Genomic DNA, 15,945 nt, shown 5'->3' with positions numbered 1-15,945 from the left:
ATGAATTATTAGCTTGTAGATGAAGGAATTTCTAAAGTGCTAGTAAAGCTCACAGGAACACAGCTGGTTTTGTCTGGAAATCATAAATCGTTTTGGGATTACTGTCCTATTTCTTGTCACTGTCACTTTAGCTTATAGCCTATTTAGATATTTTCCTTGGGGCCAGGTGGTGGCGTACCTGATTGAGCGAACATGCTACACAGCCAAGGATCAAGGTTCAAGCCCCAGGTTCCCACCTGCAGGGGCAAAGCTTTGCAAGTGATAAAGTAGTGTTACAGGTGTCTCTTTCTCTCTCTCTCTTTGCCCATTCCCTCTTCATTTCTGGCTGGCCCTAGCCAAGAAAGAAAGGAAAGAGAGGAAGGAAGGAAGGAAGGAAGGAAGGAAGGAAGGAAGGAAGGAAGGGGAGGAAGGAAGGAGAGGAAGAGAGAGAGGGAGGGAATAAATCTTTTAAAAAGTTTAAAAAAAATTTTAAAACTTTCCTATGAAATAGGACCAATTTTGGGATAGTATGGGAAATCTGTACTATAAAGTATTTAATATCTTTTTTTTTTTTTCCTCCAGGGTTATTGCTGGGCTCGGTGCCTGCACCATGAATCCACCGCTCCTGGAGGCCATTTTTCCCCCTTTTGTTGCCCTTGTTGTTGTAGCCTCATTGTGGTTATTATTATTATCATTGTTGATGTTATTCATTGTTGGATAGGACGGAGAGAAATGGAGAGAGGAGGGGAAGACAGAGAGGGGGAGAGAAAGACAGACACCTGCAGACCTGCTTCACCACCTGTGAAGCGACTCCCCTGCAGGTGGGGAGCCGGGGGCTCAAACCGGAATCCTTACACCAGTCCTTGCACTTTGCGCCACGTGTTCTTAACCCACTACGCCACCGCCTGACCCCAACTTAATATCTTCTTAACACACACACACACACACATATATATAGTGCCAATTTTTAATTCTAGGAAGATCTCATTAATATTTTATTAGAGTGAGAGAAGCAGAAAGGAAAGCTGTGCCCCACCACCCAGTTTTCTGTTGCTATCATGTGGTGCTATCATGTGGTGCTATCATGTGGTGCTATCATGTGGTGCCCGAGGCTGAGCCCCAAGGTCTCGTCTATGCAAGTCACACACAGCTGAGTCACCTATTTCTAAATGGATTTCTAAGTAACATGACCCATAATATGCAAGCATAGAGCAATGTTTTATAGTAAAAAGTACCCAGCATAGTACTAAGATCATAGGCTATGTCTACTCATAAGATGCGTTCAATCTCACTCACGTTTTCTTGAAACACAAAGCAGCTTAGTAGTGCTGTCGCCTGTTCTGCAGACAGGTCATTGAAAAGGCCGTTGAACATCATCTCAGTGAGGAGGAGCTCATCAGCACTACACAGGACAGGAAAAAGAAAAGACGTTTACATGTCAGGACACACACACATTCTTGAGGCTTTTAATAAAACGTCTGGCATAGAGTGAGGAGTGACAAATGAGCAGTGATACTTATTCACCTGAGAAATCGACAGGCATTTACCAATAAGGAAGCAAGTGTTAAGTGGGCACTGTGTATAAGGACGGCACTCCTTCCAAATACTCACTGACATGCAGGACTCGTCCACAAAATGTGGCCAAGATTTAAAATTTTTTTTTATTTTATTTATTTATTGGATGGAGACAGCCAGAAATCGAGAGGGCAGGGTTGGATAGAGAGGAAGAGCAACAGAGAGACACCTGCAGCCCTGTTTCACCACTTGTGAAGCTTTCCCCCTGCAGGTGGGGACCAGGGATTTGAACCTGGGTTCTTGCGCATTGTAGTATGTGCGCTCAACCAGGTGCGACACCACCTGGCCCCATGGCCAAGATTTTTAAATGTTATTGTTGACCTTAATGCAGCCCTTCCATATGCTAGCAGAAAGGAAACTGGTGTTTCAAATGAGTCCACATTGACCAGAAGTCAGTACTGAATTTCAAAGAGGTCTTTGAATAGAACAAAGCACGGTTAATCAACTCTCTTATACAAATCTAAAATATATTAATCTAGTAAACAATTTTAGATTTAAAAGGTCATCAATACTGACTTCTTCCATTTGCACTATCAATAAAAATTTTTTCAAAGAATTTATTTATTCATGAGAATGATAGGAGAGAGAGAAAGAACCAGACATCACTCTGGTACAGGTGCTTCCGGGGATTGAACTTGGGACTTTCATGGTCGAGAATCCAATGCTTTATCCACTGCGTCACCTCTGGACCACATACATTATAAAAATGTACCAGTAACTCCAGCTTTCTAAATTACATGCTTAGATTTTAACTTTTTAAAAAATTTTTTTAAAGATTCCTAAAAACTGAATACTCATAAACTATCAGTTTTTACAAATGGTAGGACTATGCAAAAATAAATCAAAAGCTTAATTTAGGTTCCTAATAGTACAATTAACAGTTAAATCAAGTGGCCTGGGAAGTGGCACAGTGACTAAAGTGCTAAGCTCAGAACCACAAGGTCCTGGGTTCGGTATCACAAGTTCAGCATCACAAGTACCAGAGTGATGCTCTGGTTCTTTCTTTCTCACCTCTCTGTTATTAATAATTTAAGAAATGCTTTTAAGGTTAAATCTTGCAGCAAGGACAAAACAATTACGGTAAGAATTTCTCAAAGAACAATAGTCTAAATACTGAAGGGAACAAATTCAAGACAATAATCTGTCAGAGTTATAGAGGCAATTATACAGAAAGTGTTGTGGAGCCCAGAACCAGACTAAAGAAAACCTGAGGAAGTTTCAGTTGTTGGCAAAATATTCAGGAATTAACAGAATGTGGGGTGGGAGTGAGAGAAAGGTCATGTGACAGCAACAGCTTGTGTGGGATGTGGCAACAGAGGTTATGGGGAAGCACAAGGCAACACTAAATCACAGAATTTATTCTGAAAGCAAAAGCAAATCACAGGAGGGCTTTTACCAAATGAATGACACCACAGAACTTCTGCTTTGCAAAGTATGCTCTGAGGACAGTGTAACAGACACACTGGAGAGAACTGAGGCAGGAGAAACGAGACCAGAGCATTTGTGTAATGCATTAGGCTCAGGGGCAGAGGGAGAAGTCAGAAAGATGGAGGAAAAAAGAGGTCTAGGGTGATTCAAGATTTTGCCTAAAAAAATAAAAGACTGCCTTTAGCTACTAGGTCTTTTTCACCAAAATATAGAAGAAATGGACAAGCCAGTTTTGAGCTTCTGTACTTTGAAAAGTGATACTGGTACCTCAACCAATGGAAAATACATCTTAAGATCTAATTGATACTCTTCAACGACTAAATTTAGGAACAAAGTGACTGAAAAATCCATTTCTATGTTAAGTAAAAAAAAAAAAAAACCAATTTCATAAAGAAAGAACTGGTAGACAGACACTGAAGTCTAGATTTAACCCTAAACAAATTATGAGACCAGGGGTGGCGTACCTGGTTGAACACACTTTACAATATGCACAAGGACCCGGGTTCAAACCTCTGGTCCCCACCTGCAGGGGGAAAGTTTGTGAATGGTGAAGCAGGGCTGTAGGTCTCTTTCCTTATCATCCCCATCTCTCTCAATTTCTGGCTGTCTCCATCCAATAAATAAATAAATAAATAAAGATTAAAAAATTTTAAAATAATCTTAAAGAAACAAATTATGCAACTTATGACGGCCTGGAAGGAAAGATGAACTTTGCATAGGCTGAATGTCTAGGGGACATATATAACTTGAAGACATGTTTGCTCTGGCTTTCAGCATCAGAAAAATGAATTGTTTTGTGAACATTTTTAAAAAAGGAGATTTCAACTAAAATGTTAAGGTCTTACTTTGCCTAAGTTGAAAAATAATGGTAACACATTCTGTAACAAGTAATGGAGGTGAGTGGTTGCTGTCCCCTTTTGGTGGCCAATAATCAAATCACTGGTCCTTCTACTTGCCCTTGCAGACAGGATGCAAATACAGGAAGTAAGGGCTAGCAAGATAGCTCCCTCTAGAGGGTGTGTGCTGCGCCATGCATGCAAAGCAGGTTCGGACCCCTGTGTACCACACGGCAGTACTATGGCCCTGGAAGAGGCATCAGCGCTGTGGTGTTGCTCCCTCTATCTGAAAAACTCAGCCTGGAGACGCAGAGCCCAGGCAAGAGCGTATGCAGCTATAAGCTGACCAAGGCCCCGACCTGCCCTAAGAACTGAACCTCCATCTCTGTCAGCCTATCGGCTGTCGGGCACTTGCGCAGGATCTAAACCATGGGCACTACCTGGGTTGGCTTAGGCGCAGAAGCCTGGTCCAGGCACTCGCCTAGCATCAAACATGAGAAGACAGGAAACTTAGCAGCAATGATGGGCCGTGAAAGAAACCCCCCAATTCAACAGTGACGAAAAATTTCTCAATATGATATCGAAGCAGTAGGTACTAGGGATGCTCATGGAAATGAGAAATCCACTGGCAGTTATCTTCAACAACAAATGGATGAAATATATCACAACAGAAATCAGAGAGCTACAACAGCTAAGAAAAACATATAATGTATGGGGGATAGATAAGTTCGAGTGTAAGGTAGAGGAAATGAGCAGAAAATAACTACAAAAACATGGAGCAAGTGAAGATAATCTAAGGGTTATGGCTCACACTGTCATCTGAACCCTAGGAACGCCAGAAGAGCAGACAAAGAAAGAACTCTGGGGCTGAATGGCGGCACAGCTGGCCGCGTACACGCTGCAGTGCACAAGGCCGGGGCTCCAGCCCTAGACCCTGCCTGCAGCGGTAAGTTTCACAGCTGATGAAGCAGTGCCGCAGGTGCCTATTTAGCCCTCTCCTCTCTCTCCCCTTCCCCTCTGAATTTCTCTGTCCTATTAAATAAAATGAAAAAAAAAAAAAATTTTTTTTTAAAGAATTCTTATTTGAAGAAGTAACAATCCAGCATTTCCCCAAACCTAGCAAGGAGACTGATCACAGAAACTCCAAGGCCTTTCAAAGGAAGTAAGGCTACACTATACACACCAAAAGGCACATTGTTTGAGGGAGCTGGGCAAGAGAAAGGACTGAGCTGCTAGTGTGAAGGCGGCCTGGACCTGGGTCTGGTGTAGTGACGTGTTTTGCACAGGTGTGAAACTGTGCTTCTACAATACTGCTAGTGAGAGAGACAAAAGCTATGTCAAAAGACAAGTAGTTGAGACTTCTTTAGGTTAAAACCAGGCCATCCCCTTTCCAAATCCGTCTCCTAGGACCAGCTTTCACCTGCTTATCTCGCAAGCCACTCGTCCTTTCATCTCTATCACGTCCGAAGAAGTGGCAAAGCCCAGTCTCCTTAAGACGCGCTTCCGGCATTTCAGCTCATCCATCTGCAGCACAGTTCTCGCCTTCTTCAGTTCTCGCTTTGCAGACTTGATATCTACGGCAATCTACGGCACACAGACAGCAGACACGGTGAGCTTAGCAATAACCAAGCGAACGCGGAGCTAATCATAAAACAAAAACTATCTCTTTTTTCCCCCTCCAGAGAAAGGATAAGGAAGTGAGATAAAAAGGGGAGAGGTGCAATTCTGCTCCACGAGTGAAGGAGCTCCCCTATGCTGTCTACATGCTCCTGTGTGGGCCAGGCACTCAAATTCCTGGCCTCCGGCAGAAGCACAGGCTCTACCCAGGGAACTGCAGGGCGCCCCACCCCCAACATTATAGGAGGACATCGTGCAGCTGCTTCTCGGACAAAGTTTCGTGTTAAACGTTTCCCCCCCCACACACACACACACACACACAGCTTTTTTCATTTGTGGGGTGACTTCTCATGCCCTGGGTTGCTGCTCTATTCAGAGACAGGCAGGGAGGGCACTGGGGCACCAGCTCTGCCCTCTATAGCCACCACATGCTGTCGGGGCTCAAACCAAGGCTGCAAACATGCAAAGCTCACACCCAGCCAGTAGGCAATCTTGCCAGCCTTCCATGAAGCCTCCACTATACGTAACTCTCAGATTAATATTAACGGCTGCCATGTCGTCTAATGACGCAGGGCTTTGCAAGGCTATGAATCACAATTTTTTTTTTAAAAGTATGAAAAGTTTGTACTGTTCACAGACATTACAAAGATGACGGAGATTTCTGTGTGCTACATAGCGTGTGTGTGTTAAGTATGCACACATGACTCACCTGTGGTGACAGAAAAGCTTCTGGATAGTTAGGAACTTTTTAGGTCAGCTTTGTCTTACTGATAAAGTATTGACAAGATAGTTTACAGATGAAAGCAGGCAGAGAGGAAAATGAAGAACACTGAATGAAATATACAGAATTTGATGGTAAGAAGTTTCTGCCGTACCTGTGCTTTTTTCTCACAAAGTGTATACACAGTCTCCAAGTTAGGATCATTGTGAAGGGAATGAGAATACATTCGATGCTCAAAAGCCTCTACTTTCTGGATAACTTTTTTCAGCCCTTGATCCTGAATGCCCATGTCATCAATGGGATCTAACAAGGGAACACCATCAGGGAAACGCTTCTGGACTTCCTGGGAAAAAAAAAACAAAAACAACTTTTTAAAATTTAATTTAATTTTCAATCTAGAGGCAAAAATAAGTATTCCACAGGTCAAGAATTCCTTCTGTGATTTTTTTTCTAAGAATAGGAAGGTATAAAAACAGAAAGGATGCTACATATAATTTTTCCTTTTCCACATCATGAGAGGGCATTTTTCCTATTTTATTTGTTTTTAAACTCCTTTTCCTGATAAAGAGATGTATAATTCTACACACACAGTTCAGTAAATTCTAGACGTGGCACAGTTTGACAGCAGCCATGACCATATATTAAAGTTGCTATAACTTCTTGCTATGTCATCAGGTACTGAAACCTCGCAAGTATAAATTGTTTTCAATTTTGTTTATTCACTTAATCCTGGTACAAGGCATTACTGATTTGAAAGGTATACATTGTTTTTTTTAAGAGTCCAAATTCTTATTGCTACATTTTAAATATTATATAACTATTAAGCACAATAAGTATGTGAGTTCAGAGAAAGTAGGTAAACTGCAGGCAGGTATCACCACCTTAAGAGTTTCAGGAGAGATTTTTTTTTTTTTTTTAACCGGTGCACTGCTCAGTTCTGGCTGATTTGGTATATTGCACCAAAGTAAAGGACTTTGTCAGGAGAGAGCTTAAAATTATGGTAGAATTTGTATAGTTAGGAATTTAAAAAAGGAAAAAAAATTATCCACATGAAGATATTTTAGAACTATCAAAAGAACTGCTAATTTCAGGAAGCCTGCCTGTGAAATATAGCCTAAACTCTTCCTCTATACTAAAAACCTATTTGTTTTTAATTTCCTTGGATTCTAACATAGTGTTTTCCAAAATTAGAAATGGCTAACAAAGTCACTTGCTTCCTCACTGTATTAAGAAATTTTCTAAAATTAACAAGCTTCCTATTGAAAATAAAACCATTTTCATTAACTAAACTAAAAATGGCTGAAGGTGCTGACACAACTTTATATACAAAACTTTTAAAAGAGGCTATAATCATTACTCATAATAAAGCAAAATGTAGTTAAGACTATAGTAATGGCACATTGACATTTGTGAGTTCTTAAATTTTTAAAAAAAAAAGATTTCTTGACTAACAGGAGGGCGTGTGGGGGGGAGGATGTGGGGAAGGAGACATTAGTGCACCACTCTGGTACATGCAATGCCAAGGCCAAACTTGGAAGAATTCTGTACTGCATTCACTATAGCAGATTGGATGCCACTGTTTTTATTAAGAACTGCTATTCTTTGTAGCATATAGCTTTTCTTATAAAAAAGCAATATATTTTAAAATCATTACAATTAACTTATGTTTTACATGAAATATAAAATCTACGAAACTGGCAAGTGTACCTGTATTGACTTCAAAACACTCTGTCTATTGTCCACAGGTCGAAGGTCTTTAGGAATGTAAAGTCTAACACTGCTAATAGCAGACAGAAGATGTACCAAAACTGGGACAACCTGTAAGAAGAAAATCATACAATATTATAATTTAAACTGTACATTTTAAACTTCTGCTAGTTCCTAAATTTAGCGGGAGTCTCTAATTATAAACTCCATTACATGATAGCTATAATAAGTATGTAACAGTCACTACTAAGAAGCTTGTCCAAGAATGTCCAAGAAACAATCTTGGGATCTGGATTGAGGCAATGCAGAAGAGCTGTCTCATTACCTGATTCAGGTGTGACTGAAAGGGAGCCGTGAGAGGGCCAGGAGGGAGCTCACAGGTTAAGTGCACATGGCCCAAAGAGCAAGGACCACCTAAGGATCCCCACCTGCAGGGTTCACCGCCTGTGAAGCAGGTCTGCAGGAGTCTGTCACTTCCCTCTGTCCTTAACAAGGACATCAAAATGGGGGAAATGGCCTCCAGGAACACTGGATTCATAGTTCAGGCACTGAGCCCCAATGAGAGAATGGGGGGGAGAGAAAGAGAGAGACAGTCTCCACAAAATATCTGAAATCGGAAAGTGAAACAAAGCACAGACCTGCATTTCTCCTTTCTCATCAGGCTTAGCTGGCTTTGCAGCCTCAGTAGCTGAGTTCTTCAAGCTTTCTTTGCTACAGCGCAAAAGTACTTCCACTACATATAGAGGATCCAGTTCACCAGAATTGGGCTAAGAAGCAAAGATAAAAGAAGTACGTTAATTGCTGTGAACCGGCGGTACACAAGACTTACACTCCAGGGGTGCGGGTGACGGTCCACCTGGCTGAGTGCACATATCACAATGTGCAAGGACTGGGTTCAAGACTCTGGTCCCGACTTGCAGGGGGGAAGCTTCATAAGTGGTGAAGAAGCAATGCTGGAGGCACCTTTCTCTCTGCCTCACCTCTCAATTCCTACCTGTTCTATGAAATAAACACAATTTTAAAAATAAAATCTTAAAAAAAAAAAAGAATTCAGTAAAACGGGGGGGGGGGTAAATGGTGGGCATAAACCCAACTATATCAGTAACTTTAGGTGTGGATGGATTAAGCAACCCAACTTAAAAAAAAAACTCAAATTTGACTTAAAAATACAACTACATCATCTATAGGAGAAATGTATTCTTAGATTCCTCTTTTAATAATTTTTATTAACTTTATTGACTAGACAGCCAGATATTGAGAGGGTGGAGGGAGACAGAAAAAATAGGGACTGCTTCATGAGTTTGCGTGTCCTCCTTGAACAGGGGCCTCGCTCATCTTCTGTGTCATTTCAATTTTAGTAAATGTGCTGCCAAAGTGAGCACAGTATTCTTAAATTATTCAGTACAGTTAATGTCTCTTCAGTCAAGACACCTATCATAAGCCTAGGAACTTAAATGATTCTCCACAAGTTTCAGTACCTCAAGGCTCATTTACATATTTCTATTATTTTGAACAGCAAAGCTTAACCTCAGACTGACTCTCCTAGGGGCCAGGCAATGTGGGACCCGGTTAAAAGCACAAATGACCAAACTGACTTTACACATGGTGGGGAGGGGGGCAGCGGCAAAGAAGTTAATGACAGCAAAATCATGACAAATGAATTTAGAAGGAAAAACAGGCACAGAGCTAAAATATCTGCGGTCACACCCTGGCAAATCATGGTAGGCAACTGGTCCATCTATAGAGGAGGAGGACAGCTGATGGGACCGTAGCTCAGTCAGTCTCCTAGCCAGCAACTAGCAAGTCATGACTGACTTTCCCCCTAAGCAGTATCTTCAAAATATTTACACAAGTACTTTCGATCTCAATTTTATCAGTATTGTCATCTTCAGAGGAGTAAAACTGGTTAGCTTGAACTTCAAGCTTCCTAATAAATACCTAAATGAAAATTCTAATTTCTAATGTCAGAAGTTGACTTGCTTATAGTATTTATTTTAGAAAGTAAAATTATAAAAATGACCAGTGAACTCAGAGAAAGTGAGCTGTTAGGAGATTAAAATATGTTGTTGTTAGGAAAATATCACATTAAGGACATTCAAAACTTTAATTCATTATGACAATATTTTCAAATTTCTCCTAAGGTAATACCTTAACATTTGACTTTTTTGAGAAATTCACCACTACACCCCAGCCAAAATCATCTCCTTCATTCTTTACCTGGAAAAAGAAAAAAAGGGCAAAATAAGTAAGAACGTTTATGTAGACTTCCAAGGCATTCATGCCAATCAATAATATACTTCATGAGAAATATCTTTTAATTAATCACTGTGCTGAATAGCCAGAAATAACCCCAAGCATCAATTAATTACAAGTGCACCAAGATTACAGAATGAGAAATGGATGTGTCTCAACACATGTGTTGGAAAAAATAGGCAGTAAAAGAATTAAAGTCAACCATTACCTTGGCACCATGCATAAAAAACCACTCAAAATAGATTAAAGATGTAAACACAAGACAAAAATAAAAACTCTTAAAAGAAGCAGGTGGTAAGATTTTTAAGGTGTCTTGTGAAGACTTTTTGGACATGACTCTAAAGCCAAAGGCAGCAACAGCAAAAGTAAAACTTGAGACCAAACAAAAAAGCATCTGCTCATCAAAGAAAACCACTAATAAAACGAAAAGGCAATTTACGGGGTGTGTGTGTGTGTGTCTCCAGAAAACTAATGTTGGCAAGGATATGAAAAAAGAGAAGCTTGTGCACTGTTGGTGGGAATGTAAATCAGCGGTCACAGTAGAAAATCCAGAGGTTCTTCAAAACAGTTAAGAGTTGAACTTCCGGGGACCAGGTGGTGGCGCACCCGGTTAAGTGCACACATTTCAGTGCACAAGGACCTGGGTTCAAGGCCCTGGCCCCCACCTGCAGGGGAGGAAGCTTCATGAGTGGTGAAGCAAGGCTGCAGATGTCTCTGTCTCTCTCCCTACCTCTTGGTTTCTGTTTCTATCCAATTAAAAAAAAAGTTGAACTTCCAGATGATTCCGCATTATGAAAACTGTGTAGCAAAGTAATTTAAATCAACTACTATAGAAGGCAGTGTTATAAGTGGGATCATCCTATACTCATCTTTATCGTTCTGACTTAGCTCAAGTAACATAATTCCTTCTAGTTCCATCCAAGATGGGTCAGAGAAGGTGGGCTCATTATTCTTAATAGCTGCGTAGTATTCCATTGTGTATATATACTACAGCTTTCTCAGCCACTCACCTGTTGTTGGGCACCTGGGTTGCTTCCAGGTTCTAGCTATTACGAATTGTGCTGCTATGAACATAGGTATACACATATCTTTTGGGTTGGGTGTTAAGGAGTCCTTGGAGTATATCCCCTGGAGAGGGATTACTGGGTCATATGGAAGGTCCACTTCTAGCCTTCTGAGAGTTCTCCAGACTGCTCTCCAGAGGTTGGACCAATTTACATTCCCACCAGCAGTGCAGAAGGGTTCCTTTCTCCCCACAGCCTCTTTAGCATTTCCCAGAAAGGGAAACTCCAAGCAGGATTTGACTGAATTTGGAGTAGGACACCAAAGCAAAAACCCTGGGTTGAGGGTGAGATGGAGGATGTTCAGCTTCATGGGGGGGGGGGGAGGGAGATGGGATGGGACACAGTCTTTAGGGGAAAAAAGTATAATCGTTACCTGAAAATACTACATATTAAAATTTTCTTCAGTTATAAAACAGCAATACCGGGAGTCGGGCTGTAGCGCAGCGGGTTAAGCGCAGGTGGCGCAAAGCACAAGGACCGGCATAAGGATCCCAGTTCGAACCCCGGCTCCCCACCTGCAGGGGAGTCGCTTCACAGGCGGTGAAGCAGGTCTGCAGGCGTCTATCTATCTCTCCTCCTCTCTGTCTTCCCCTCCTCTCTCCATTTCTCTCTGTCCTATCCAACAACAACAATAATAACTACAACAGTAAAACAAGGGCAACAAAAGGGAATAAATTTTTAAAAAAATTAAAAAAAAATAATAAAACAGCAATACCTTTACCAAACAGACATACCTTTACCAAACGACCTGGTTGCAGAAATGGTAAGCAGTATTTTGGTTTATGAATATATTCTTCTATTTCTTTACCCAGTTTGGCAAGTTGTTGCCGAATCTTATAATAGATGATCACACTTTCTTCATTTGGTATCACTATTTTATTATACTGTTGTTCTGAGTTCTTTACCTCTGTTAAAAAAAAAGTTAGATATATACAAATTAAAAACTGTACACCTGCTATAAAGTTCACCTAAGATGTAATGTCTTCCTAACAACTGTGTTGTTTTTATATGATTTGCCTGAGCCAGTATTTTAAACTGTTCCATCTATTTTCATCAGCTTTACTAGATGAGCAGCCAATAGCCCGCGAAGACAAATATCAATGTGCCATTTGGTTTGAGCAGAGCTTCTACAGAACACTTTATTCTGAGCATTAAATCTGGATCAATCATAGAAAGATGTCCCAACAAGGTGCCTTCTTGTTTTAATTGCCACCAGGATTATTACTGGGGCTCAGTGCAGGCATGAACCCATCACTCCCAGCACCCATTTAATCTTTTGTTTTCTTTCTTAACTTTCTGTCATCCTTTCTTTTTCCTTTCTATCTGTTTTATTTGATAGGACAGACAGCAATTGAGAGGGGGAGGGGAGGTAGATATTTGCAAACCTGCCTCCTCCTCTGCAGGCAGGTAGTGGGGACTCAAACCAGGTACACAGCACCACTAGCTGTGTATCAGGGTTTCTTACTATCATTTAAAAATATTCCAGTTGGTTACAACCAAACTGTAGTTCTTACTTTAAGATTTTGGTTTTGATATGTAGATGTGGCATGCAGAAGGAAAAATGGCAAGCAGTTGTCTGTTACGACAATTTTTTACTTACTCTCTACTACTCCTGGAATTGCTCTGTAATGCTGAAACTGATAAAAAGACTTCTCCAACATGTACTCAGGATTAATTTCTTCAACACGCAATAAATTCAAAACCATATTGTAGGTCAAATGAAAAGCACTATTTAAAGGATCAGCAGAGCCCTAGGAGAAACAAAGTATCAACATATGCTTTTCAGATATATTTAGAGAAATATTATTAAATAGTAAAATACTTATTTGATGTTTAATAGAAATGCACTAAGCACTTTTATTTAAATGGTCAATACAAAAGGATAAAATATTTGCTCTGGGAAAGAAGAAAAGAGCAGGTAAGAAGGTAAGACATAAGCAGCTAAAAAGAACCGTTTGCCCAGCATCTCGGTTCAGACTTGAGAGATCGGGGAGGCAGGGCTGACGTGGCAGCATAGTGGCCACTTTATGCAAAAAGATCTTCGTGCCTGAGGTGCCAGAGACCCCAGGTTCCACTAGCACCACAAGCCAGCTTTAAAAAATTATTTTCGACAGTGTTATGCTTTCTGTCTGCTGGCCCCTCTATAGGGCAGGAAAATCAAGTCATCACCTAAACAAACTTGTCGTGTTACTTTTGGGACCAAGTATTTAACTGCCGGTGTGAGAAGCTATCTTTATCCTCTGGCACAGTGACTGGTGATTTGTCCATTGGCATGAATTCCAAACAGTGATGATGAGTGGGCTTCCTCTATAAAGCTGGATTTAAAAGGCAGGAAAAATAAACCGTTCAGTCATTCAGACCTACGTTCTTTACTGCAGCACAACCGAGACTATGCTGACTGAGAAGACTAAATTTATTTCAGAATGATACTGAGGTCAAAGTCAGTACACGTCTATTCATCTTCCTGGAATTATGTAAACTGATGTGCTTCCTCAAAATTTGCACACCATTCTAACTATACTTGATAACTCCACTGTCTTTTAACTGCTGCTATTTCCAAAAGAGGACTAGGATGATGGCAAGGTAGTCTAAAACCTATCTGTAATAGTGTGACTTTAGCTACCGGTCTACTCAGATCTATTTAGAAAGGCATTTGAAAACAATTGAGAGCTGGGTGGTGGTGCACCAGGCCAGTGCACACATTACAGTGCAAGGGCCTGGGGTTAAGCCCCTGGTCCCTACCTGCAAGGGGAAGCTTCATTAGCAATGAGGCATCTCTCTCTCTCTTTCTCCCCCCTCTCCCTCTCAATCTTCACCTCCCCATTTTGACTTCTCAGTCTCTATCCAAAATAATTAAAATATTTTTAAACAGTAATCTTTTTTAGATATTTTATTTATTTATTTATTTGAAAGATAGGAGAAAGAGAAAGAACCAGACATCACTCTGGTACATATGCTGCCAGGGATTGAACTTAGGACTTCATGCTCAAGAGTCCTGCACTTTATCCATTGCGCCACCTCCCGGACCACTGAACATTTTTTTTTTTAAGATTTTATTTTATTTATGAGAAAGATAGGAGGAGAGAGAAAGAAGCAGACAACACTCTGGCATATGTGCTGCCAGGGATCGAACTTGGGACCTCATGCTTAAGAGACCAAAGCTTTATCACTGCGCCACCTCCTGGACCACTGAACATTATTTAAAAAAAAAATTTCTTGCCATGCAGGCTTTCTTCTTTTATCTTTATTTATTACTGGATTGAGACAGCCAGAAATTAAGAGGGAAGGGAGTGAGTGAGAGGGAGAAAGACAAAGAGACACACCTGCAGCCCTGCTTCACCACTTGTGAAGCTTTGACCCTGCAGGTGGAGACAGGGGGTTCAAACCTGGGTCCTTGTACACTGTAACCTATGCACTCAACCAGATGTGCCACCACCAGGCCCCCAAACTAATCTTGACATTGCTTCTGAAATGTGTCTCTCAAGTTCCTGGTGAACGCTGAGAACCTTATTTTGGTTACCTTAAGAAGCTGTTTTCCAACTGTTGGACTCATTTTCTCATCCACCATGAGAATTACAATTCCTCTATCATCCATTCCCCTCCTACCAGCACGACCAGACATCTGAATGTATTCACCAGAGGAAATCTAAATGAATACAGTTAAAAATGTAAGAGTTTACTAATGCTTTTTTTTTTTTAAAAAAAATCTTACCTAAAAGCATAAAGCATAAATTATACGTAAGCATAAATTATACGTAAGAAAGGAAATAAAAACTTTAAGGAACGTTATGTTGCAAAAATGCAAGACACTTAAGAACAACGATACAGAATAAAATTTAAGTTTCGAAATGAACCAACACTACAGCTACAGAAAAATGTTAATTCACTGGCATAGAAATAGTCTTTGCACTGGACATTCTCAAAAGCAGCAGTCTAGGGAATTCAATTCAGCTACCTCTAACTACCACTCTAAATATCAATTCTAACTTGATTGTAATAAACTTTGTTAATTTTCAAGATGATGTTAATATAAAATCAACACTTTTAAAACAATTTTCTCATTTCCTAACTAACTTGGTTTTAGTAGTAACAATCAAGTATTGTCATTTTAAACTCCTTAAACTACAAGAAACCTTTCCATTCTCTTTAAAGTCTGTCTTTCTTCTTGTCCTGGAACCACTGTCCTGGGACTTTGCTTATATTACGCCTTAATGTCTCTTCTCTGACCCCTTACCCTGTTATACTGCCTCTTGTTGGTCTCAACTAAATCGTTGCTACCTTCCCACTATGCCAAGTCAAGCTGCTACTGTTCTCTTGCTGTGGACTGTCTCCAGCCTGAGATGCCAACCTCCCACGTCTGCCTGATGAGGTCTTTCCTCACATAAGAGACTACTCAATTTCTTTCAGCTTGCACATGTTCCAGCAAAGTTATGGATCCTAGATATAGGATCATCCTCAGTGATTAGACTTAGACCAATAAACTTAGCAATTAAGTTGAATGCCCTAAAGAAGACATTGCAAATTTAGTAATCAGTATTTATTACTTAGGCCTATACATCTTTCTCTTCTCTTCTACCCCTACTTTACTTCCCTTTTGCACTCTATCTATAAGTAAGATTGGTTCTTCCATATTTTAATCTCTTCTCAGATTATTGCCACGCCTTGCCAATCTTTAAAAGACACGTGTTGTCCCTATTGACAACCGTTATTAGAAGCATCAAATAAGTAAATGGGGGGGGAAAAAAAGGAGGTTAACTTAGACTTC

At 40.5% G+C, this 15,945-nt stretch overlaps 1 protein-coding gene and 1 non-coding gene across 3 annotated transcripts in view; both read right to left on the bottom strand.

Annotated features, from left to right (window-relative positions):
- MTREX (Mtr4 exosome RNA helicase) overlaps nt 1-15,945 on the bottom strand; it is a 55,561-nt gene that overhangs the window by 14,203 nt on the left and 25,413 nt on the right. The window contains exons 15-23 of one of the 2 annotated variants that reach the window (XM_007518886.3): nt 14,701-14,826; nt 12,781-12,931; nt 11,915-12,087; nt 10,012-10,080; nt 8,502-8,630; nt 7,864-7,974; nt 6,311-6,499; nt 5,239-5,402; nt 1,276-1,381 (exon numbers count right to left, since the gene is read on the bottom strand). In XM_007518886.3, coding sequence (XP_007518948.2) covers nt 1,276-1,381; nt 5,239-5,402; nt 6,311-6,499; nt 7,864-7,974; nt 8,502-8,630; nt 10,012-10,080; nt 11,915-12,087; nt 12,781-12,931; nt 14,701-14,826 — 1,218 coding nt within the window. The remainder of the gene's footprint in view (nt 1-1,275; nt 1,382-5,238; nt 5,403-6,310; nt 6,500-7,863; nt 7,975-8,501; nt 8,631-10,011; nt 10,081-11,914; nt 12,088-12,780; nt 12,932-14,700; nt 14,827-15,945) is intronic. The other variant, XM_060191036.1, reaches the window with a different exon arrangement.
- On the bottom strand, nt 9,141-9,245 carry LOC132538809 (U6 spliceosomal RNA). The gene has a single exon (XR_009550132.1). It is a non-coding gene; the product is annotated as a U6 spliceosomal RNA (small nuclear RNA).

Source organism: Erinaceus europaeus, chromosome 5, assembly GCF_950295315.1.
Source record: "Erinaceus europaeus chromosome 5, mEriEur2.1, whole genome shotgun sequence".
NCBI classification, from domain to species: Eukaryota; Metazoa; Chordata; class Mammalia; order Eulipotyphla; family Erinaceidae; genus Erinaceus; species Erinaceus europaeus.
This window is presented reverse-complemented; position numbering and strand designations above follow the sequence as displayed.